General features: G+C 44.8%; 1 protein-coding gene and 1 long non-coding RNA gene across 7 annotated transcripts in view; one reads left to right on the top strand and one right to left on the bottom strand.

Moving 5' to 3' along the window:
• Positions 1-4,109: 4,109 nt before the first annotated feature.
• LOC140732019 (uncharacterized) overlaps positions 4,110-23,023 on the top strand; it is a 34,364-nt gene continuing 15,450 nt past the window's right edge. The window contains exon 1 of the long non-coding RNA XR_012099962.1: positions 4,110-4,466. This is a non-coding gene — a long non-coding RNA (uncharacterized lncRNA). The remainder of the gene's footprint in view (positions 4,467-23,023) is intronic.
• macc1 (MET transcriptional regulator MACC1) overlaps positions 10,354-23,023 on the bottom strand; it is a 51,866-nt gene continuing 39,196 nt past the window's right edge. For all 6 annotated transcript variants that reach the window (XM_073054095.1, XM_073054098.1, XM_073054094.1 and 3 more), the window contains 2 exons: positions 11,991-12,179; positions 10,354-11,895 (listed from right to left, as the gene is read on the bottom strand). In XM_073054095.1, coding sequence (XP_072910196.1) covers positions 11,683-11,895; positions 11,991-12,179 — 402 coding nt within the window. In that variant the 3' untranslated portion in view covers positions 10,354-11,682. The remainder of the gene's footprint in view (positions 11,896-11,990; positions 12,180-23,023) is intronic.

Genomic DNA, 23,023 nt, shown 5'->3' with positions numbered 1-23,023 from the left:
GTGGTGGGGAAAATGCTAGAGTCGGTTATCAAAGATGTGATAACAGCACATTTGGAAAGAGGTGAAATCATCGGACAAAGTCAGCATGGATTTGTGAAAGGAAAAACATGTCTGACGAATCTTATAGAATTTTTTGAAGATGTAACTAGTAGAGTGGATAGGGGAGAGCCAGTGGATGTGGTATATTTAGATTTTCAAAAGGCCTTTGACAAGGTCCCACACAGGAGATCAGTGTGCAAACTTAAAGCACACGGCATTGGGGGTATGGTATTGATGTGGATAGAGAATTGGTTGGCAGACAGGAAGCAAAGAGTGGGAGTAAACAGGACCTTTTCAGAATGGCAGACAGTGACTTGTGGGGTACTGCAAGGCTCAGTGCTGGGACCCCAGTTGTTTACAATATATATTAATGATTTAAATGAGGGAATTAAATGCAGCATCTCCAAGTTTGTGGATGACATGAAGCTGGGCGGCGGTGTTAGCTGTGAGGAGGATGCTAAGAGGATGCAGGGTGACTTGGATAGGTTAGGTGAGTGGGCAAATTCATGGCGGATGCAATTTAATGCGGATAAATGTGAGGTTATCCACTTTGGTTGCAAGAACAGGAAAACAGATTATTATCTGAATGGTGGCCGATTAGGAAAAGGGGAGATGCAACGAGACCTGGGTGTCATTGTACATCAGTCATTGAAGGTGGGCATGCAGGTACAGCAGGCAGTGAAAAAGGCAAATGGTATGTTGGCATTCATAGCAAAAGGATTTGAGTACAGGAGCAAGGAGGTTCTACTGCAGTTGTACAAGGCCTTGGTGAGACCGCACTTAGAATATTGTGTGCAGTTTTGGTCCCCTAATCTGAGGAAAGACATTCTTGCCATAGAGAGAGTGCAGAGAAGGTTCACCAGATTGATTCCTGGGATGGCAGGACTTACATATGAAGAAAGATTGGATCGACTAGGCTTATACTCACTGGAATTTAGAAGATTGAGGGGGGATCTTATTGAAACGTATAAAATTCTAAAGGCATTGGACAGACTAGATGCAGGAAGATTGTTTCCGATGTTAGGGAAGTCCAGAACGAGGGGTCACAGTTTAAGGATAAAGGGGAAACCTTTTAGGACCGAAATGAGGAAAAACTTCTTCACACAGAGAGTGGTGAATCTGTGGAATTCTCTGCCACAGGAAACAGTTGAGGCCGGTTCGTTGGCTATATTTAAGAGGAAGTTAGATATGGCCCTTGTGGCTAAAGGGATCAGGGGGTATGGAGAGAAAGCAGGTACAGGGTTCTGAGTTGGATGATCAGCCATGATCATACTGAATGGCGGTGCAGGCTCGAAGGGCCAAATGGCCTACTCCTGCACCTATTTTCTATGTTTCTATGTTTCGAACATTACCTCACGACTCTGGAATTCAATTAACAGTTGATGAATGCCAATACACCATACGCCTTTTTAACAACACTGTCAACCTGCGTAGCAGCTTTGAGTGTCCTATCGACACGGACCCCAAGATCTCTCAGATCCTCCACACTGCCAAGAGTCTTACCATTAATATTATATTGTCTTCAAATTTGTCCCACCAAAATGAACCCACACTTCTCTGGGTTGAAGTCCATCTGCCTCTTCTCAGCCCAAGTTCCTGCCTAATAGTATCATATTTCTCCCAACCCCAATTAAATGTTTTTCCTCATTGTTTGCTCCTATCCGTCTCCAGCGCTATGGTTAAGGATAAGGAATTGTGGACACTACCTCCAAAATGCTCTCTCACTGAGAGATCTGACACCTGACCAGGTTCATTTCCTATTACCAGATCAAATATAACCTTTCCTCTTGTTGGCCTATCTACATATTGCATCATTACCGTCCTGAGCACACCTAACAAACTCTACCCCATCTAAACCCCTTGCACTAATGTGAAGCCAATCAATATTAGGAAAGTTAAAATCCCCCGTCACAACCACCCTATTATTATTCTAGAATCTGCCTCCCTATCTGCTCCTTGATATCCCTGTTACTATTGTGGAGGGGTCTATATAAACACCCAGTAGAGTTATTGCCCCTTTCCTGTTTCTGACTTCTACCCACACTGACTCAGTAGACAATCCCTCCATGACTTCCTCCTTTTGTGCAGCCGTGACACTATCCCTAATTAGCAATGTCACGTCCCCACCTCTTTTGCCTTCCTCTCTGTTCTTTTTGAATCATCTAAAACCTGGCACACTCAGCAGCCATTCCTACTCCTGCGACATCCAAGTCTCTGTAATGACCACAACATCAAGGTTCCACATATTGATCTGTGCTCTAAGTTCGCCTGCCTTGTTTATGACACTCCTTGCATTAAAATAGACATCTCAAACCATTAAGCTGAGAGCATCTTTGCCCTTTCATCTGCCTATCCTTCTTCACAAACTCCCTACAAGCTGTCTCTACTTGTGCGTAAACTTCCCCATCCTCTGCCTCTTCACTTAGGTTCCCACACCTCTGCAAATCTAGTTTAAACCCTCCCCAATAGAATTAGCAAACCTCCCCGCCAGGATGTTGGTCCCCCTGGGATTCAAGTGCAACCCGTCCTTTTTGTACAAGTCACACCTGCCCCAAAAGAGGTCCCAATGATCCAGAAATCTGAATCCCTGCCCCCCTGCTTCAATCCCTCAGCCATGCATTTATCCTCCACCTCACTCTATTCCTATATTCACTGTCACGTGGCACAGGCAGTAATCCCGAGATTACTCCCTTTGCAGTCCTGCTTCTCAACTTCCTTCCTAACTCCCTGTGGTCTTTTTTCAGGACCACTTCCCTATTTCTACCTATGTCATTGGTACCAATATGTACCTCGACCTATTCTCCTTCCCACTGCAGGATGTCGTTGACGTAATCTGAAACATCCTGGACCCTGACACCTGCGAGCAAACTACCATCCGAGTTTCTTTCCTGCGTCCACAGAATTGCCTGTCTGACCCCCTAACTATAGAGTCCCCTATCACTACTGCCTTTCTTTCCCTTTCCCTACCCTTCTGAGCCACAGGGCTGGACTCAGTCAAGATGAAGTCACACTGAGGTTGGAGGAACAACACCTTATATACCGGCTGGGTAGCCTCCAACCTGATGGCATGAACATTGACTTCTCTAACTTCCGTTAATGCCCCTCCTCCCCTTCTTACCCCATCCCTGACATATTTAGTTGTTTGCCTGTTCTCCATCTCCCTCTGGTGCTCCCCTCCCCCTTTCTTTCTCCCGAGGCCTCCCGTCCCATGATCCTTTCCCTTCTCCAGCTCTGTATCACTTTCGCCAATCACCTTTCCAGCTCTTAGCTTCATCCCACCCCCTCCGGTCTTCTCCTATCATTTGGTATTTCCCCCTCCCCCTGCTACTTTCAAATCTCTTAGTATCTCTCCTTTCAGTTAGACCTGATGAAGCGTCTCGACAGAGGCCCAGGTTCCTGAGCTTTTCAATCCAAACTGTAGGAATGATTGCGTTAAACACTGAGCTGTAGTCAATAAACAGCATCCTGACATAGATATTGTCCAGGTGATCCAAGACTGTGAGAAGAGTTGGAAATGAACATTTCGCTCAATATTTCACCGTTTTTACTGAATCGAACATTTTATGATCAAGTGTCATCCATTTTATCTGCCGCGGCAGTTTGGGCCATCATCTTGCTAGTGGTGTACACCTCGTCTCAGGTCTGTGTCAAACCGGCTCTAGACAGACTGAGTGACATAATCAACATGCATGGAACAGCCCATCCTGATGCCTTCCCCATTGTTTTAGGGGTTTTAACCAGGCCAGTTTGAAAAAAAATCTCTCAATAATTATTACCAATAAATCATTGTAGTATCAGAGGAAATAACACACTGGACCGCTGTTACACCACAATCAAGAGAGTTCACCGTGTTATCCCACACCCACACTATGGAAAGTCTGCTCACTTGACTGTACTTCCACTCCCTGAGTACAGGCAGAGACTGAAGAGTGCAGCACCAGTAGTAAGGACCAAGAAGGTATAGACAAGGGAGGAGCAAGAGCATTTACAAGACTGCTGTGAATCGGTGTACTGAACTGTATTCAGGGATTCATCTTCGAGTCTGAATGAGTTCACCTGTCACTGACTTCATTAAAACCTGTGTGGATGAGTGTGTGCCTAGAACATACTGTACATACCCAAATCAAAAGCTGTGAATGAACCTGGTGGTTCACAGTCTGCCAAGTGCTAGATCTGTGGCATTCAAGTCTGGTGACCCAGGTCTGCACAAGAAAACCAGGTACGATTTGCAGATGGCTATTTCAAGAGCAATGTAACAATTCCGAACGAGCTTGGAGGCCGTTTTGGATGTACGCCAACTCTGCCAGGGTTTGCAGTCAATTACTTCCTGCAAAGCAAAACCTAACATCGTAAATAGCAGAGATGCCTCAGCTCTAGACGAACTGAACACCCTCTATGCACGCTTTGAAAGGGAGAAAATGCTACAGGTATGAGGATCCAGTGACCCTGTGATCTCTGTCAGGCTGCCTTTTGAGAGGGAGAACCGTTGCAAGGTGACAGGCTTCAATGGAGTACCTGGCAGGGGTGTTCAAAGACATTTTCAATCTCTGATTGCTAGTCAGACGTGCAAAGGGCATCAATTATACTGTTGCCCAAGAAGATTAGGGTGAGCTGCCTTAACAACTATCGCCCAGTAGCACTCAAATCTACAGTGAGGAAGTATTTCAGAGGTTGGTTATGTCTAGAATTAACTTCTGTCTCAAGAAAGATCTGGACCCCCTGCGACTTGCCTACTGCCACAATAGCTCTACAGCTGCCCATCTGTTTGTTCCAGCTACCCCTGTCTGGTATCTGCCCTGTGGAGTCTCATTACCTTTCTTGCTCCAGGGCCATGCCACTGTTTTCACCTGCGACCTGTCCCACAGAGTTCCCAATTGGCCTAGGCTCTGACTCACCCTTTTCCGTACACAAAGGTCAACCCAAACTAATCTCTGATCCTTTGAGAAGCTAACAGAGGCTCTGATTGCCATCCACTCTCCCCAGTCACACAATCGCTCACCTGAGTCCCTGATGCCAATTACCAGTAAAATTCTGCTTGGTGAGTTGACCTTACCACATATCTTAAATGAACTTACAGCCAATGGAGTTCTCCACAATGCCAACACCTACACATTTTCTGGACACAGGTACAGCTCCGGTTTGTAGCTGTTTGTTGGTAAAATTTGGTACACCTACTTAGTAGAGTGAAAGTTTGCAGTGGAAAACATTATAGAAAATAGCTGTCAAGTCTTTCCAATAAGCATAGAGTACAGATATTAGGACAGATTAAGATCTCTACAAAACTGCAGAGTTAAAATGGGAAGCTGTCTCCATCTAAAAGGTGTCCATCTCGACTTTTAAACAGAGAATGCATGTATTGGAACTAGATTAAGAGAGGTAAGTGTAACAAGGCATTTCAACTGCTAGCACCCCTTTTTGTACCAGGCTGGCAACGAAGGCCAAAATGGAATTGAGGGTTGGAAATCCTTCCAGTATCATTTACCAAATATATTGTTTACATGACTTGTTATTGCATGTCTACTATCCGATCCTAAATTAGAAAAGAAGGATTTTTAAAATACTGAGTTATTTACTTTTAAATGATCAAAATGTTAAGAACATACAGTACATATAAGAGAACTTGGCACTTTTTGTAACTTATATTTTGTGATTGATGGAGTTTTTACTGGCTCTAGTTGGAGAATGGGGTTGAGAGGGACAATAAATCAGCAATGATCAAATGGTGGAGCAGATTTGATGGGCTAAATGGCCTAATTCTGCTCCTCTGTCTTATGGTCGAATGGAACACTAACTATTAAATTGTCCCATTTTTCAATTGTCATTTTCTTATTTGGCAGTAGTACAAACTCTTCAACTTGTGAGGTCCAAATATTATCCATGTATATAAACTAAAATTAGCATATCAATAACATATGAATATGTTGATTCAGGTGCATTCTTCATGTAACAGGAAGTTCTAGAAAATTAACACCACCCAAGGGATCACATCTGAAACAGCTCAGTCAAGTTCATCTAGCATACTTGCAGCTGTCACTACAGAAGAAACATGACACTCAATCGTGTTAACACATTACAGAGCCACTATGTGTACGACCCATTGGATAAAGAGCAATTTGATGGCATTTGAAGGAACCAAATTAAATAATTGCTAGTAACACTGCTGATACTATTTTCATTTACGATTGTCCGAAAGCTTTTCACAATTATACAAAGAAACATAAACACCACCACTAATTTTCTTGAAAAAAAGGTGCAAGCTATGCAGAAAGCTGTCTCTATTCGATTTAAAATGCAAGACTTCCTTCATTGGTTTTGGATATTTGATTTGGAATTAAGGAAGATACCTTAATTGTAAATGAAGAAAGATCCCACGATTTATGTTGATAAACATAATGGTAAAAGATGTTATGAATATAAAAATTGTGTTCAGTTAATCCCATCAACGTTTTGTGCTGAAATCACTTAATTATAATGTTAAATGCTTACTATTTGTGGAGTTATACAGCAGGGAAACAGGCCATTTGGCCCATCACATGCATGACAAGCTGTGTGCAATCAAGTATTTTAATTCCATCTTCCACTCCTTGGCTCATGGCCCTCATTTTCAAGTGCCACCTGGACACTTCTTAAGTGATTCTGCTTCCACCAGTGTCTCCAAAGATATATTCCAGCAATTCACCACTCTCAGGGTGAGAAAGGTTATTCTCAGATCCCTCTACACCTGATTTTCAATCCCCCTCCTATATGCTGATTCATCACCACCTTTGATTTAGCCAGCGACACAGGTGTCATCAGCGGACATAAATATGGCACTGGTGCTGCACTTAGCCTCACAGTCATAAGTATAATGTGACTAGAGCAGTGGTTAAGCACACATCTTTGTGGTGCACCTGTGCTGATCGTGATTCTGGAGATTTTGCCAATCTGTACTGACTGGGGTTTCCAAGTGAGTAAATTGAGGATCCAATTGCACAAGGAGGTATTGGAGGTTTAGGGGAGCTTCTTTATTAGTTTTGAGGGGACGAGAGTGTTGAATGCAGAAATATAGTCAATGAAGAGCATCTTGCTGCTTTGAGGAGCTTGTGTTCTGGCCCAGTTTATTTTGGGAGGGTGTGTGTCCTGGTGGAGTCTTCAGGGCGCCGTCAAGACAAGCTTTTTGCAATGAACTTTTTTGGCGATTGCTTATCGCACGGTGTGTCTTGGGCATCTGAAATCCGGTGGAGCCCATCCCTCTCCAGGTTTTTTTTTTAAACGAGGTTGAGTTGCTAGCTCGACACTCAACGGATGGAGAACGTGCAAGGGAGCCGGCCGGATTCGAACACGGGACCTCTCGCCCTGAAGTCCAGCACTGATGCCACTACGCCACCAGCCAGCAACTTCCTGTATGTAAGCTATATTTTCATATCATTTCCTGTGTGGGAAATGTTTTTGATTCGATTCGAAACGCAGTGGACAGACATCTCCACCCCCTCTTTATTTGCCCTTGAAACAGCAACATCTATGGGTCATAAGCTTTTGGTAATATTGGTAAACATTTAGTAGATATATTTTGAAGTTTTTATATTTATCATCTGTCCTCAAGATATTGTTGAACCCACGTTTACTCCTGTCCACATGACAGTTATGCATGTGTGTATTACCTTAGTTAACACTGATTTACTAGAATAATCAACAGTATTAATAGATTCAGGCACACGATTCTGTATTGAATTTAACACACATTTTACTGAACTTTCTTCAGTTTCACAAGATCTCATTAAAACCCTGAAGTCAGCTTCCAGCAGCTTTATACATACACATTGAGGGCAATAGAGCTTGTGTGTCCCTGTATATTAATCAGTACAAGCTAACTGGGTATGTAGAGTGAGGAGGAATATATGTTGATCTTTACTGCAGGAAATTTTAATACAAGGGCACCAGTTGTAGAGCCCTGGCAAGACCACATGTGAAACATTGTACATCTGATAGATCTGAGAAGTTAGAGGTTTTCTCATTAAACCATACACTATTCTTACAAGGCATGACAGAGTAAATGCTAGCTCATGTTTCTTTCTGGATAAACTCTATAGAAGCAGGAGCCAGAGTTGACCCTTTAGGGTCATCATTTGGAGAGGAGTGAATATTTGGAATTGTGTACTCAAATAGAATTCCAAGAATGCTGTGGTGGTGTAATCAGTAGATTCAAGAAACAAATCAGTATATTTAGAATATGAAGGCAAGGGTGGTTAATGCAAGGAAGTGATCAGACATGTATGAAGAACAGTGGAGTAGAAATACAAGCCTATGGGACTGCTCCTACTTCTATGTTCTAAATTCCATTAAACAGTTTACCTGGACAGCTTTGTCTAATTCTTGTCCTGATTGCATAAGCGGTAAAAAAAAATCTGCTCAAAGGCATGGGCAGAATATTTCTTCTTTGTGAACTGGTGTCATTTCTGATTGTCACTTGCTGACAATAACCCAGTCTCCTGATTCAGCACTATGGCTGGCCAGTACTAGTGCAACCCTCATACCATTTCCAAAATCTGATGATGCGGTGGCAATTTCTATCAGCATCTGAAATTTACATTGGTGTTTTATTATTACAGTCTATACACTGTTTCTACCCTTAATTTAAGTTGTATATTTTTTCTAACCTTTTGTGACTGACAGCAGCTGTGAGGAAAAAGGAATTATCAACATTTCTGGCCAAGACCTTGCAGTAGACATCTCCCTCCCACTCCTCCCACCGCACCCCCCCCCCCTCCCCCATCAACCACCTGGAACAGAAGGTTATCTATGACTGGAAATTCTGGATTTTCACATTTAGAAACATAGAAAACCTACAGCACAATACAGGCCCTTCAGCCCACAAAGCTGTGCTGAACATGGAGTTATTTTAGAAATTACCTAGGGTTACCCATAGCCCTCTCTTTTTCTAAGCTCCATGTACTTATCCAGGAGTCTCTTAAAAGACCCTATCATTTCTGCCTCCACCATTGTTGCCCGCAGCTCATTCCACACACTCACCACACTCTGCATAAACAACTTGCCCCTGACATCTCTTCTGTACCTACTTCCAAGCACCTTAAAACTGTGCCCTCTCATGTTAGCCATTACAGACCTGGGAAAAAGCCTCAACTATTCACACAATCAATGCCTCTCATCATCTTGTACACTTCTATCAGATCACCTCTCATCCTCCGCCGCTCCAAGGAGAAAAGGCCAAGTTCACTCAACCTATTCTCATAAGGCATACTCCCAAATCCAGGCAACATCCTTGTAAATCTCCTCTGCACCCTTTCTATGGCTTCCACATCCTTCCTGTAGTGATGCAACCAGAACTGAGCACAGTACTCCAAGTGGGGTCTGACCAGGGTCCTATGCAGCTGTAACTTTACCTCTCAGCTCTTAAACTCAATCCCACAGTTGATGAAAACCAATAAACCATATGTCTTCTTAACCATAGAGTCAACCTGTGCAGTAGCTTTGAGTGTCCTATGGACTCAGACCCCAAAATCCCTCTGATCCTCCACACTGCCAAGAGTCTTACCATTAATACTATATTCTGCCATCATATTTGACCTACCAAAATGAACCACCTCACACTTACCTGGATTGAACTCCATCTGTCACTTCTCAGCCCATTTTTGCATCCTGTCGATATCCCGCTGTAACCTCTGACAGCCCTCCACCCTATCCACAATCTTTGTGTCATCAGCAAATTTACTAAACCATCTCTCCACTTCCTCATCCAGGTCATTTATAAAAATCACAAAGAGAAGGGGTACCAGAACAGATCCCTGAGGCACTCCATTGGTCACTGACCTCCATGCAGAATATGATCCATCTACAACCACTCTTTGCCTTCTGTGGGCAAGCCAGTTCTTGATCCACAAAACAATTTCCCTTAGGATCCCATGCCTCCTTACTTTCTCAATAAGGCTTGCATGGGGTACCTTTATCAAATTCCTTGCTGAAATCCATATACACTACATCTACTGCTCTACCTTCAATTTGTTTAGTTACATCCTCAAAAAATTCTATCAGGCTTATAAGGCACAACCTGCCTTTGACAAAGCCATACTGACTATTCCTAATCATGTTATGCCTCTCCAAATGTTAATAAGTCCTGCCTCTCAGGATCTTCATCATCTCACCAACCACTGAAATAACACGCGCTGGTCTATAATTTCCTGGGCTATCTCTACTCCCTTTCTTGAATAAGGGAACATGTGTATTTAATCACCAGATGTTATTGTAGAATTCACCCCAATAATCATTAGCATGGTGAGATGCTAGCTGCTGTTTAATCTGGACAATTATAGAAAAATCTCATTTGTAAAACTTTTATTGATAAACAACACTTAAATATTACAATTGCCCCATAACATTGTTGCACAATACTTGCATGAAAAATGGTTTCATTCATAACCCCACTAAGTCCTGTTATACCTAGTATTATAAGATGCAGTTTGTGTATGCTGTGCTTCAAAATAGCTTTTACATATTACAAAAATGAGACATTTCTGATATTCATATTTTCTAGTAATAAGATACATTATATTTATTAAACTCAAAAGTAGAAGATCCAGTCCTAAAGTACAACCTGGAATAAGGGAAAATGAATAAAATAGGTGAACACAAAAATGAATACAATATTATCTTTCACAAATTATTTTGAAAAGATTTTAAGCCATTCTCCTACATATTTGTTAATGGAAGTCAGCATAGCCAATTGGCAGACAACTTTTCAGTTAGAAATGCCACAAAGCAAGCATGTCAGTAAAGGTGGAAGCAGTTACAAAAAATAAATTGTCAAATGTCCTCCACAACTCCATTTTCCCTGTAGTTAAATTTGCATTTTATTTCTACTTTAGTAAAGGCAAGTTCTGGGAAATAACTTAAAACCACTATTCACTTGTTTGTATGTTTCATTCATCACATTAGATATTTTGGCAGTAATCATCTGGATGCAATGGAGAAAACAAGGGGATTATCATGGTAATTCATGACCCAAAGATTTATTACAAGTTCAGATAGAGGCCTAGTTGGGAATAGGTATCAAAATGAATACATACAGTAGTAATAATTGCACATATAAATCCATACTCACACACACATATAAAGCCAGCATATTAGTAATACCAAGTAAAATTGCAAAAAAACAAACTTGAGTTAGGTGGATTAGGTGATCACCCTGTTTTAGACCAGTATGCATGTACAATAAAAAATCTTTGTATGCTTCCATTACTTTAAACATTAGGAACATTAATGTTTAATTTGAATGCGATAGTAATTTTCTGAATTTAAATGTAAATTTTAAAGAGCAAATCTGACCCAAAAGAAAAGTGAAACTGAATTGCACATAGTCACTTTTCCCTTGTGTTTTCCAAAGCATGGTAAAATGCTTCCTTAATAAAAAGTCATCCTACATGAAAGTTGAATTGGAAATTGTTAAGAATATGATTTAACTAAATTTTTAAAACTGATGACTTTCAGCTGTTCATTCAAGTCCCAGGAGGCATAAATCATAAATCTCAACCATATTCATATTCTAAATCTAAATCATGTTCATCAACCAAGCAATTACATAAACTTTCTCATTCTCCAGAGGTTAAGAACTGATATTGTTTGTATTTCATAATGATTTAAATAAATAATTTATTCCTCTTCATGTCTGGGGAATGCACTGGCCCTTAATATTTCCAAACAATTCACCAAAATGAGCACTCCAGTTAAATGTCTCCAATGCCTTGTAATCGGGCTTCTCATTTTATCGAGAGCATTTTGTAGTTCTTGTAGTACATCTTGGTATCCATCTCCAAACTTTATGCTCCATGTGTAAAGAAAGTCATGTGCAGGTTTCCACATGGTCTAAAAAAATAAACAAATAGTGTATGAAATTTTTTTGAAGAAATAATAACAGTTGTACAATCTATAGCATGGAATTGCAAAAATCAGCATCCCACCTCCTGACCGACTTCTCCACTTCTAGTTCTGTGAGGCGCTTCATATGCATCTATTTGATGTTTTGAGAGTTTGGCTAGTTTTTCTGCCAGCTCCCTCCAACGAACACCGAGCTCCACGGCTGCAGAGAGCATAACAACATCCTGTAGAAGACGAACCACTATCCCTTGGTGATCTAGTTTTAACAATCCCTAAACAAAAGAGTATCAATCAGCAAAATAAGTTAGCACAAAGTTTAAGTCTGTTTATCTTTGTGATTTCTAGATCGAAAACTTTGTTTATAATCACAACCATTGGTTAGCAAGGAAAGTGCATCTAGCTGAAAACATCACAGCAACATAGTCTAATTCCACATTCAAATCAAATTAGTTTAGCTTATTGAACTCCGAACAGATTCGTAGAGTTTGGAGGTGGAAAGGAATGCAATTATTAATTTGCATATGGATATTTCTACAGCATGTGTTATCAATCACAGTCTCTTGGGACTCCCTACCCCCTCCCCACCAATATTTTCTCTACAACTGATGCAAACTCACTGGCCTGACGTTTCTGTCCATTTCTCTCTATTTGTCTATTAGTGCCTGGCTGCATTTATGAGAATGGATCCCAGGTCAATGCATGCTCCTTATGCAAGGTGTGCTAGATGCAGGAGAACTATGGTCTCCCCAATAGCTGCACCTGAGAGAAGTGCACTTGGATGCAGCTCCTTACAGAGTGAGCAAGGAACTGGGGCTGGATGACCTTCCCCTCATTCAGAAGGATGTGGAAATGATAGATTTGTTTACCACAGTTCCTGGGGAGAGGGAGACAGTGAGTTCTAAGGAAGCGAAAGGGGACAGTTGGGACATTCTGCACACCATAGTTCTCAAGATGTTGGATTGTGCATAATTAGGCTCTTGGCAAGGGCCAACAGAAAGTTAGGTTTAAGTGGAGGGACAATTGTTTGAGTGGGCCAGTGCTACAGTGGAGAGTTCAAGCTTCGGCGAGAAGGCTGTAGGTAGATTTTTTTTCCTCATTACAGAGTTAAGAGCAGTAGGGATGCCAGGCAGGAGAGTGGAATGCTCCTCTTGCAGGATGTGGAAAGACAGGTGTCCCTGATATTTGCACCTGCAAGAAGTGCATCCAGTTGCAGCTTCTTTCAGGCCACGTTAAGGAAAGGGAGCTGGAACTGGATGAACTCCACAATCAGTAGAAGCTGAAGGGTTTATCAACAGGACACACAGGGAGGTAGGTACACAGCAAAATGGGTGACCACGAGCTCAGGGAAGGGGATAGGCAGCCAGTGCAGAGTAGCCCCGTGTCCAGTGCCCTCACAACCACTTTGGACCTGTTGGGGTTGGGTGAGTGGGGTGAAGAAAGATGACCTAGCAGAGGAAAGCCACAGCGGTTAGGTCTATGTCAGAGTCTGATTCCGTGGCTCAAAAGGGAAGGTGGGAGAAGAGGCTAGCTGGAGTGATAGGGGAGTCACTGGTTAGGGGAACAGACAGGCAGTTCTGTGGACAAGAACGAGATTCCAGGATGGTACATCACGGATCAAGCCCACAGCATGCTTAAGTAGAGGGTGAGCAGCCAGAGGTTATGTTACATATCAGTATCTAATTCATAGGTAGGAAGGTTGATGAGGTTCTGTAAAGTGAGTTCAGGGAGTTAGGTGCTTAGTTAAAGGACAGATTGTCCAGAGATGCCACCCATGCCACGTGCTAGTGAAGCCATAAATAGAAAGATCATACAATTGTACATGTGGCTAAGGAGGCGGTGCAGGAGGGAAGGGTTCAGATTTTTGGATCATTGGGCTCTGCTAAGGAAAGTAGGACCTAAATTTAAAAAAAAGCTGTTTGCACCTGAACTGGAGGGGGACAAATATCCTTGCAGAAACATTTACTGGTGCTGCACAGAATCAGAATTAATATCACCGGCATATGTCGTGAAATTCATTAACTTTACGGCAGCAGTACATGGATCAGCATGTGGAATTATGACACCATAGCCATTAAATAGACGGTTGCAGGAGGGGGTGGATTGGCAGCTTAAAGTTCCAGGGTTCGGTTGTTTTAGACACAAGAGTGGGAGGGACTAAATGGGGAAGGGTGACATTACTAATCAGGTCATGGGAGTGCTCAGACAGGAGAACTGGGTAGAACTATAGAATAAGAAAGGGATAACCATGTTAATGGAATTTTATTATAGACCACCCAGCAGTCTGTGGGATTTAGAGGAGCAAACTTGTAGAGAGATCACAGACTACTGCAAGAAACAAAAGTCTGGGAGAACACAAGTTTAACAAAATCCCCACTTCAGAGCACCAATGAAAGTTTATAAAACACACATCTTTCCAAATCAGCATTTCAGTCCATTCTGTAAATTGAGATTTCTTCTGCTTTGACTGCTGAAACTGGCGTAGCTAGAGAATGCCATGCTTCAATAAAGTATACAATAGACAGGCTTGTAGCGGTGTGCTACACGCAGCGCTGAAATAACGGCACAGAGTCGATGAGGTGCAGTTGCGGAAGAGATTTATTCAAACTTCGCGGCCTCGCTTTAAAGCCTTCCTGATCCCGCCCTCCCTGGGCGGGAATGCTGTAGGGGGCACATATTCACAGTCCCGTCCCGCACGCAGGCTTTTACCCTTGCTGGTGAAGCAGACTTGGTGCCCTGTTTGCGACCGGCCTCAATGCCGGCGTGCACCGCTTTGTGAGCCGGTTCGAGTGCGCAGAAAGTGGGTCGCCACATAACCCCCCCCCCCCCCCCGAACTGGCGATACACCCCCCAATGTCCACAGTCTGGGTCGGACTCTGTTTGGGAGGTCTGCCTCTACGCCGCGGTGCTGGAATCTCGACCGTCTGCGCCAAGTGCACATGGGCCGGTTTGAGTCGGTCCACTGTGAAAACCTCCTCTTTCCCCCCAATGTCTAGCACGAATGTGGACCCGTTGTTTCTGATCACTGGAAACGGCCCCTTGTAGGGCCGCTGTAGCGGTGCCCGATGTCCGCCCTGCCGTACAAAAACGAACACAGTTTTGCAGGTCTTTGGGTACGCGTGTCAGGTTCTGCCCATGCTGCAAAGTGGGTATGGGGGCCAGGTCACCGAGCCTCTCACGTAGTCTGCCCAGGACTGCTGCGGGTTCTTCCTCTTGCCCCCATGGGGCTGGTATGAACTCCCCTGGGACGACCAGGGGTGCGCCGTACACTAACTCGGCCGACGAGGTGTGCAGATCCTCTTTGGGGGCCGTGCGGATTCCGAGCAGGACCCAGGGGAGCTCGTCCACCCAGTTAGGCCCTTTGAGGCGGGCCATGAGAGCCAACTTCAGGTGACGGTGGAAACGCTCCACTAGTCCGTTCGACTGTGGGTGGTAGGCAGTTGTGTGGTGTAGCTGTGTCCCCAAAAGGCTGGCCATAGCTGACCACAGGCTGGAGGTGAACTGGGCGCCTCTGTCGGAGGTAATGTGGGCTGGTACACCAAAGCGAGATACCCAGGTTGCAATTAGTGCCCGGGTGCAAGATTTGGAGGTGGTGTCGGCGAGCGGGACCACCTCTGGCCATCTTGTGAACCGGTCCACGATAGTCAGGAGGTGCCGCACACCTCGCGACACTGGCAGGGGGCCCACGATATCCACATGAATGTGGTCGAAACGCCGGTGGGTGGGGTGGAACTGCTGCGGCAGAGCTTTGGTGTGCCGCTGCACCTTCGCTGTTTGGCAGTGCATGCACGTTTTCGCCCATTCACTGACCTGCTTGCGGAGTCCGAGCCAAACGAACCTGTTGGCTACCATCCAGACGGTTGTCCTGATGGAGGGGTGCGCTAAGTTATGAATGGAGTCGAAAACGTGCCGCCGCCAGGCTGCCGGGACAAGGGGACAGGGTTGGCTAGTGGTGACGTCACAGAGTAGGGTCCTCTCACCTGGGCCTACGGGGAGGTCCTGGAGCTGCAAACCGGAGACTGCAGTCCTGTAACTAGGGATCTCCTCGTCTGTCTGCTGCGCCTCCGCCAGCGCCTCAAAGTCCACCCCTTGGGAAAGAGCATGAATGGTAGGGCGGGAGAGGGCGACCGCCACGACATTGTCCTTTCCTGAGACGTGCCGGACGTCCGTCATGTATTCGGAGATGTAGGACAGATGTTGCTGCTGGCGGGACGACCAGGGGTCGGATGCTTTCGTGAACGCAAAGGTAAGAGGTTTGTGGTCCGTGAGCGCGGTGAAAGGCCTACCTTCTAAGAAGTACCTGAAATGCCGGATTGCCAGGTATAGCGCCAACAATTCCCGGTCAAAAGCACTGTATTTGAGCTCAGGTGGTCGTAGGTGTTTGCTGAAAAACGCCAGGGGTTGCCAGCGACCCTCGATGAGTTGTTCCAGCACTCCACCGACTGCCGTGTTAGATGCGTCCACTGTGAGGGCGGTAGGGACGTCCGTTCTGGGGTGCACTAGCATCGCGGCGTTTGCTAAGGCTTCTTTGGTTTTAATGAAAGCGGCGGCGGACTCCTCGTCCCAGGTAATGTCCTTGCCCTTACCCGACATCAGGGCAAACAGGGGGCGCATGATTCGGGCAGCTGAAGGGAGGAAGCGGTGGTAGAAATTCACCATACCCACGAATTCCTGAAGGCCTCTGATTGTGTTGGGTTGGGGGAAATGGCGGACCGCGTCTACCTTGGTGGGCAGAGGGGTTGCCCTGTCTTTAGTAATCCTGTGGCCCAGGAAGTCGATGGTGTCGAGCCCGAACTGGCATTTGGTCGGGTTGATTGTCAGGCCGTATTCACTCAGTCGGGCGTAGAGTTGACGGAGGTGGGACAGATGCTCCTGACGACTACTGCTGGCTAGGAGGATGTCATCCAAATAGATGAAAGCGAAGTCCAGGTCACGTCCCACTGCGTCCATTAACCGCTGAAACGTCTGTGCGGCATTCTTTAGGCCGAACTGCATGCCGAGGAACTCGAAAAGACTGAAAGGGGTGATGAGTGCCGTTTTGGGGACGTCGTCCGGATGCATCGGGGTTTGATGGTATCCCCGGACAAGGTCTACCTTGGAGAAGATCCGTGCGCCATGCAGGTTTGCTGCAAAGTCCTGAATGTGCGGCACAGGGTAGCGGTCCGGTGTTGTAGCCTCGTTCAGCCTGCGGTAGTCGCTGCATGGTCTCCAGCCCCCTGTTGCTTTGGGCACCATGTGCAGGGGGGAGGCCCATGGGCTGTCGGACTGCCATATGATCCCCAATTCCTCCATCCTCTTGAACTCCTCCTTCATCAGTCGGAGCTTGTCCGGGGGAAGCCTTCGAGCACGGGCATGGAGGGATGGTCCCTGTGTCGGGATGTGGTGCTGTACACCGTATCTGGGCATGGCTGCCGTGAACTGCAGTGCCAGAATCGACGGGAAATCCACCAGGACTCTAGTGAAGTCGTTGTCGGACAGCGTGATGGAGTCTAGGTGTGGGGCTGGCAACTGGGCTTCACCCAGGGAGAACATTTGAAAGGTCTTGGCGTGGACCAGTCTCTTCCTTGGCAGGTCGACCAGTAGGCTGTGAGCCCGCAAAAAATCCGCTCCCTGGCAGCCAGTGTGAATTCCCACGTGAACCAGCTGGAGCCGAACTGTAGCCGCACTGTACGGGTGCCGTAGGTCCTTACTGTGCTGCCATTCGCGGCCCTCAGGGTGGGACCCGGTGCTCTGTTGCGGGTGTCGTAACTTGGAGGTAAGATGCTAATCTTGGCTCCGGTGTCGACCAAACCGCTTGTCCCACACATACAGGAGGCTATCCTGATGGCCAGCCGCCGTAGCCATCAGCGGCTGCCGGCCCTGGCGTTTACCGGGAACTTGAAGGGCGGGCTACATTGCCGGGCTTCTGCGCCCCACCGCTGGTGGTAGAAGCACCATTGTTCGTTGGTCTCCTCACCCCTCCCTCTGGGGTTAGTGGGCTCTGCTGCTGGGCCTGATCTGGTTTGCTGCTGGGAGCGTGGCCTGGTGATCTGTGCGACGGACGCCCCACTCTGCTTCTTGGCTTTCCACAGCAAGTCCGCCCGGGCCGCCACCTTCTGGGGGCCGCTGAAATCTGCGTCGGACAATCGCAGGTGTACGTCCTCGGGCAGCTGCTCTAGGAACACCTGCTCAAACATGAGGCAGGGCTTGTGACCTCCGGCCAGGGAGAGCATCTCGTTCATCAAAGCCGATGGTGGCCTGTCTCCCAAACCATTCAGGTGCAGTAAGTGGGCAGCTCGCTCACGCCGTGAGAGTCCTAAAGTCCTTATGAGCAAGGCTTTGAATTCTGTGTATCTGCCGTCCGCTGGGGGCGACTGTATGAGCTCCTCAACCTGGGCCGCTGTTTCCTGGTCGAGGGAGCTCACCACGTAGTAGTAACGTGTGTCCTCCGAGGTTATCTGCCGAATGTGGAATTGGGCTTCTGCTTGCTGGAACCATAGGTGAGGTCGCAGCGTCCAGAAGCTTGGCAGTTTTAACGAAACTGCATGAACAGATGCGGCGTCGGTCATCTTCGGCCCAAATATCGTTTGGGCCGTCAGGGTCACCATTTGTAGCGGTGTGCTATACGCAGCGCTGAAATAACGACACGTAGTCGATGAGCTGCAGTTGCAAAAAGAGATTTATTCAAACTTCGCGGCCTCGCTTTAAAGCCTTCCTGATCCCGCCCTCCCCGGGCAGGAATGCTGTAGGGGGCACGTATTCACAGTCCCGTCCTGCGCGCGGGCTTTTCCCCTTGCTGGTGAAGCAGGCTTGGCGCCCTGTTTGCGACCGGCCTCAATGCCGGCGCACACCGTTTTGTGAGCCGGTTCGAGTGCACTGGGAAGTGGGTCGCCACAGGCTCTCTGTTCTCTTCAATAGAGTAGTCTTGCTCTCAGGTCCTCAATTTTGTTCTCCAGTGTCTGCACGTTTTCCAACAAGACCCTGTGTGGAATGCCTCATTTCTCTGTTTCAGCCAGGCTTGGCATTCCACCCCGCCTCAACCCACCTCCTGTCTCACTTTCAGCCATGGCGATAATCCTTAAAGATGGTGTGCCTGATTGGTCAGGTTTGCTCAGCCCATCATTAGCTATGAAGATCATTGAGTTGATTTACCAGTACCAGGAAGTACCATGCTGCAGACTGCAGTGAAATTAATTCCAGAGACGAATAAACTCCTCGGGCTTCCAACCGGGTACAGGTATCGATTATAATTGATATTTTGATGAAAAATTATCTTTTTTAGGGATGTCACCTGGGCAAGTCTAGTCCTGTGGAATTTATACTCCTGTATTCCATCCTTCTTGATAGGTTACTCCTCATCTAATCAGGTTTCCGCTCTCCTATCTTGTTTACAATCGAATTCTACTTCTGAATTAGAGCGAGACCTTCGCCTTTGTTAATTCTTTTTCTCTAATTTTACTTCAATGGCTTCCTTAACCTGGTGGACCCAAAAGCCATTGGCACGGCACAGTAGTTTTGTGCCATCAAAGTCAATCCTATAGCCATTGCAAAGACAGTGTTCTGCCACTGCAAATTTCTCCAGGTAACCCAAACGGTTAGACCTCCTGTGCTCCTTGAAGCGGGTTTCCACCGTGCACCCTGTCTGGCCAATATGCGCTGTTCTGCATTCACAGGGAATCCCATAAACGCCAACCAACCTGAGTCCCAGGTCATTTTTGACCCGCGTAAGCTGTGACTTGAACTTCCTTATGGGTTTGTAGCTGGTATTAATCCAGTATTTCTTCATGACCCTGACGATCCTTACTGAAACCATGGAAATATAGGGAAGGCAGGCAGCAGTGATGTGTTCCTCCTCGTTAGGAGGTTTCCTGGTTTTTCCGAAAGAGGTATATTGAAGAGAATTTTTGGAACAATTTCCTGCAACCAGCAGAACATCAATGCTCGCCTGTGCCATCTTGTCCTGTGTCTAACCAATTTTATATAGAGTTTTCCAAGAAGGTTATCAGGAAAGTGGATGAAGGCAAGTAGTGGATGTTGTATAAATGGACTTCAGCAAGGTGCTTGACAAAGTCCTGGATGGAAGTTTGGTCTAGAAAATTTAGTCGCAAGGCATTCAAAATGTGGTACTAAATTGGATTAGACACTGGCTTCATGAGAGAAGCCACAGAGTAGCAGCAGAATAGTTGCCTCTCTGACTGGAGGCTCGTGACTCATGGTGTGCTACATGGAGCAGTTCTGGGGCTGGTCTGTTGTTTGTAATCTATATCAATGATCTGGATGATAATGTAGTAAGCTGGCTAACATGAGAGGGCACAGTTTTAAGGTGCTTGGAAGTAGGTACAGAGGAGATGTCGGGGCAAGTTGTTTTTTTTTTAAAAAACGCAAAGAGTGGTGAGTACGTGGAATGGGCTGCCGGCGACAGTGGTGGAGGGGAGATACAATAGGGTCTTTTCAGAGACTCCTGGATAAGTACATGGAGCTTAGAAAAATAGAGGGCTATGGGTAACCCTAGGTAATTTCTAAAGTACATGTTTGGTACAGCATTGTGGGCTGAAGGGCCTGTATTGTGCTGTAGGTTTTCTATGCTCTATGTTTCTATAGAAAAGCAAACATCCCTCTTTCTAGATCAACTTCAGTCTATATGCATGCAAATATTGCAATGAATGTTTTCTTGATAGAGTTTTGAACTCATGTTGGAATGTTACTTTCTTTAGATCAACATAGGTATGTCTGTAATGGAGAATCTTTGTTTGGTGAATATATTCATGGTCCAGGTAGAGTCATCAGTACTGGCACACCCACCACCAAGATCAATTCTCAAATGGAAAATCACGCTTAGTTTGGTTTAACGAAGTACTGACAACAATCAATGTCAAATTGCACATTATCCAACACCGTCATTTGTCTAAAAATCTATTCATTTAGTAATACATTTCCAGATTACTCAGTATTTGTTTTTGTGGCTGAACATATATATAAACCCGAACAAATCATAGAAACAAAGTACAATTGATTAATACCCAACATGCAACTTTGGAAGCTGAGAAAGGAAATCTATCACGCTAACCCGAATTAGCTACAGTATCTACACTTAGTCCATAATAATTTTCCAGTCCTCCTTTTAACTTTTGCTTACAAATCAAACATTGCCCTCCTACTTGCCTGTGACTGGATCAAGTGAAACAGAGTACATCAACTGCCACCAATTCATCAAGTCTCATGTCCAAACATCAACACAAAATAAATTATAAACATAACACTGCCGGTTGCAAGAAGTAGAAGATAAACATTTCTTGTTGCAGTATTAACAGTGAACTCATTAAAAAGATGTGAGTACTTCTGTATAAAATTAAGTTTTCTCTTGAACATTGCTCGCTTAAGATGCAGGACCTAGAGTTGCAAATCAAAATACTGCACTTGGAAAGTTATTCTTTAAATCAGATTTGTACAGTAGATAAATGGATCCTTTGGCCTACTACATCTATGCTAACCTTTATACTCACCTTGACTAATCCCACGAGCAGCCTGAATTGGATCCATTTGGCTCTATGACTTGTCCATTCAAGTACTTGCCTAAATGTCCCTTAAACATAGTGATTGTATCACCATCTCCTCTGGCAACAAATTAGTTAGCAACCACTTTTTGAAGGAACTTTCCCCTCAAGTCAGCTTTAAATCTCATTCCTCCCACTTTATATCAATGCTCCCCATTTTTGATACTCTTAGAATGGGCAAAGATTCTGGTTACTTACCTGTTGATGCCTATTATAATTTTATACATGTCATCCAGTCACCCCACCACCTCCTTGGTTCCAGGGAAAGCAAGCCCGCCTATCTAATCTCCCCCCCAAAACTGAAGCCATCTAATCCAGGCTACATCCTGCTGATCATCTCTAAACTCTCTCCAGCACAAGCACATTTTTCTTCTGATATAGTGAGCAGTACCATACAGGTGTCCCATTTTTTGAAAGTTCACTTTACAACAACTTGCTGTTACAAAAGACCTACATTAGTACCTGTTTTTGCTAACCAAAGAGGATTTTCACTTTTATGAAGACGCTCGCTTTATACGTGTTTACCCCGAGAAAGACTACAATGACCATGAAGCCTTGTGTGGGCAGTTGTTTGCGCATGTGTGTACGTGTGTATGCGTGTATGTGCATACGCATGCATGTACATGCACATGCGTGTACGTGCCGACTTTTTTCTCCAAATCCATTTTGGCTTGCTGTCTTTCCGATTCTGATAAGTGAAACTACACGTACCTACAATATTTCTACTTTATATAGGGTGTATATTTATCATATAATTCCTGCTTTTACTATATGTTAGTGTTATTTTAGGTTTTATGTGTTATTTGGTATGATTTGGTAGGTTATTTATTGGGTCTGGGAAAGCTGAAAAACTTTTCCCATATAAATTAATGGTAATTGCTTCTTCGCTTTACGACATTTCGGTTTACAAATGGTTTCATTGGAACGGTCTACCTTCGGATTGCGGGGGAAACCTGTATACAATTCAGTGCTTCCAATGGTTGCATTCCTTTTCTCTTTTAAAACTTTATTAAAACAAATTTGCTCCAATGAATTGCTTTGGAATGTATTAAATGTTAAGGGCTTTTATTATTAAAGAAATCCAGGTTGTTGTGATTGTGATTGACAGATACAGACCAAGACAATGTTTGGAAACTGCAACATGGTTAAAATTAGTTGAATCCACTCATATATTAATTACCTTTCATTACTATTTTTGAAATATCTGAAAGGAACTCAGTCCTCATGCAAGCTCATTTTGAAAGTTGAACAATCAAGCCTTGTTAATGCAGGTAAAATGCCAATGTTCAGATACTGTTTAAAATCTCAATACTTGCAAATTTGCTGTTGGCAACTAGTCCGTCAGAAGTTATGCAAATTTTAGAATTTAGCAATTTTCCGAGGTGATACAGAAAGTTCTATTGGAGTATATGGCTTTTCTGGGGGGGGGGGAATCATCTTGATTAAGATATATTAACGTTAGATTTCTGATACCAAGCAAATCATAAGGCATTAAGCAAAACATTACTATGGGCACACCAAACTAACCAAATCTTGAGCCTAGACAGGTTCTTCACTTGCATCAAGAACTAAGTACAGAATTCTCT

Source organism: Hemitrygon akajei, chromosome 8, assembly GCF_048418815.1.
Source record: "Hemitrygon akajei chromosome 8, sHemAka1.3, whole genome shotgun sequence".
Taxonomy (NCBI): domain Eukaryota; kingdom Metazoa; phylum Chordata; class Chondrichthyes; order Myliobatiformes; family Dasyatidae; genus Hemitrygon; species Hemitrygon akajei.
The sequence above is the reverse complement of the archived record's forward strand: the minus strand, read 5'-3'. Positions and strand labels throughout refer to the sequence as shown.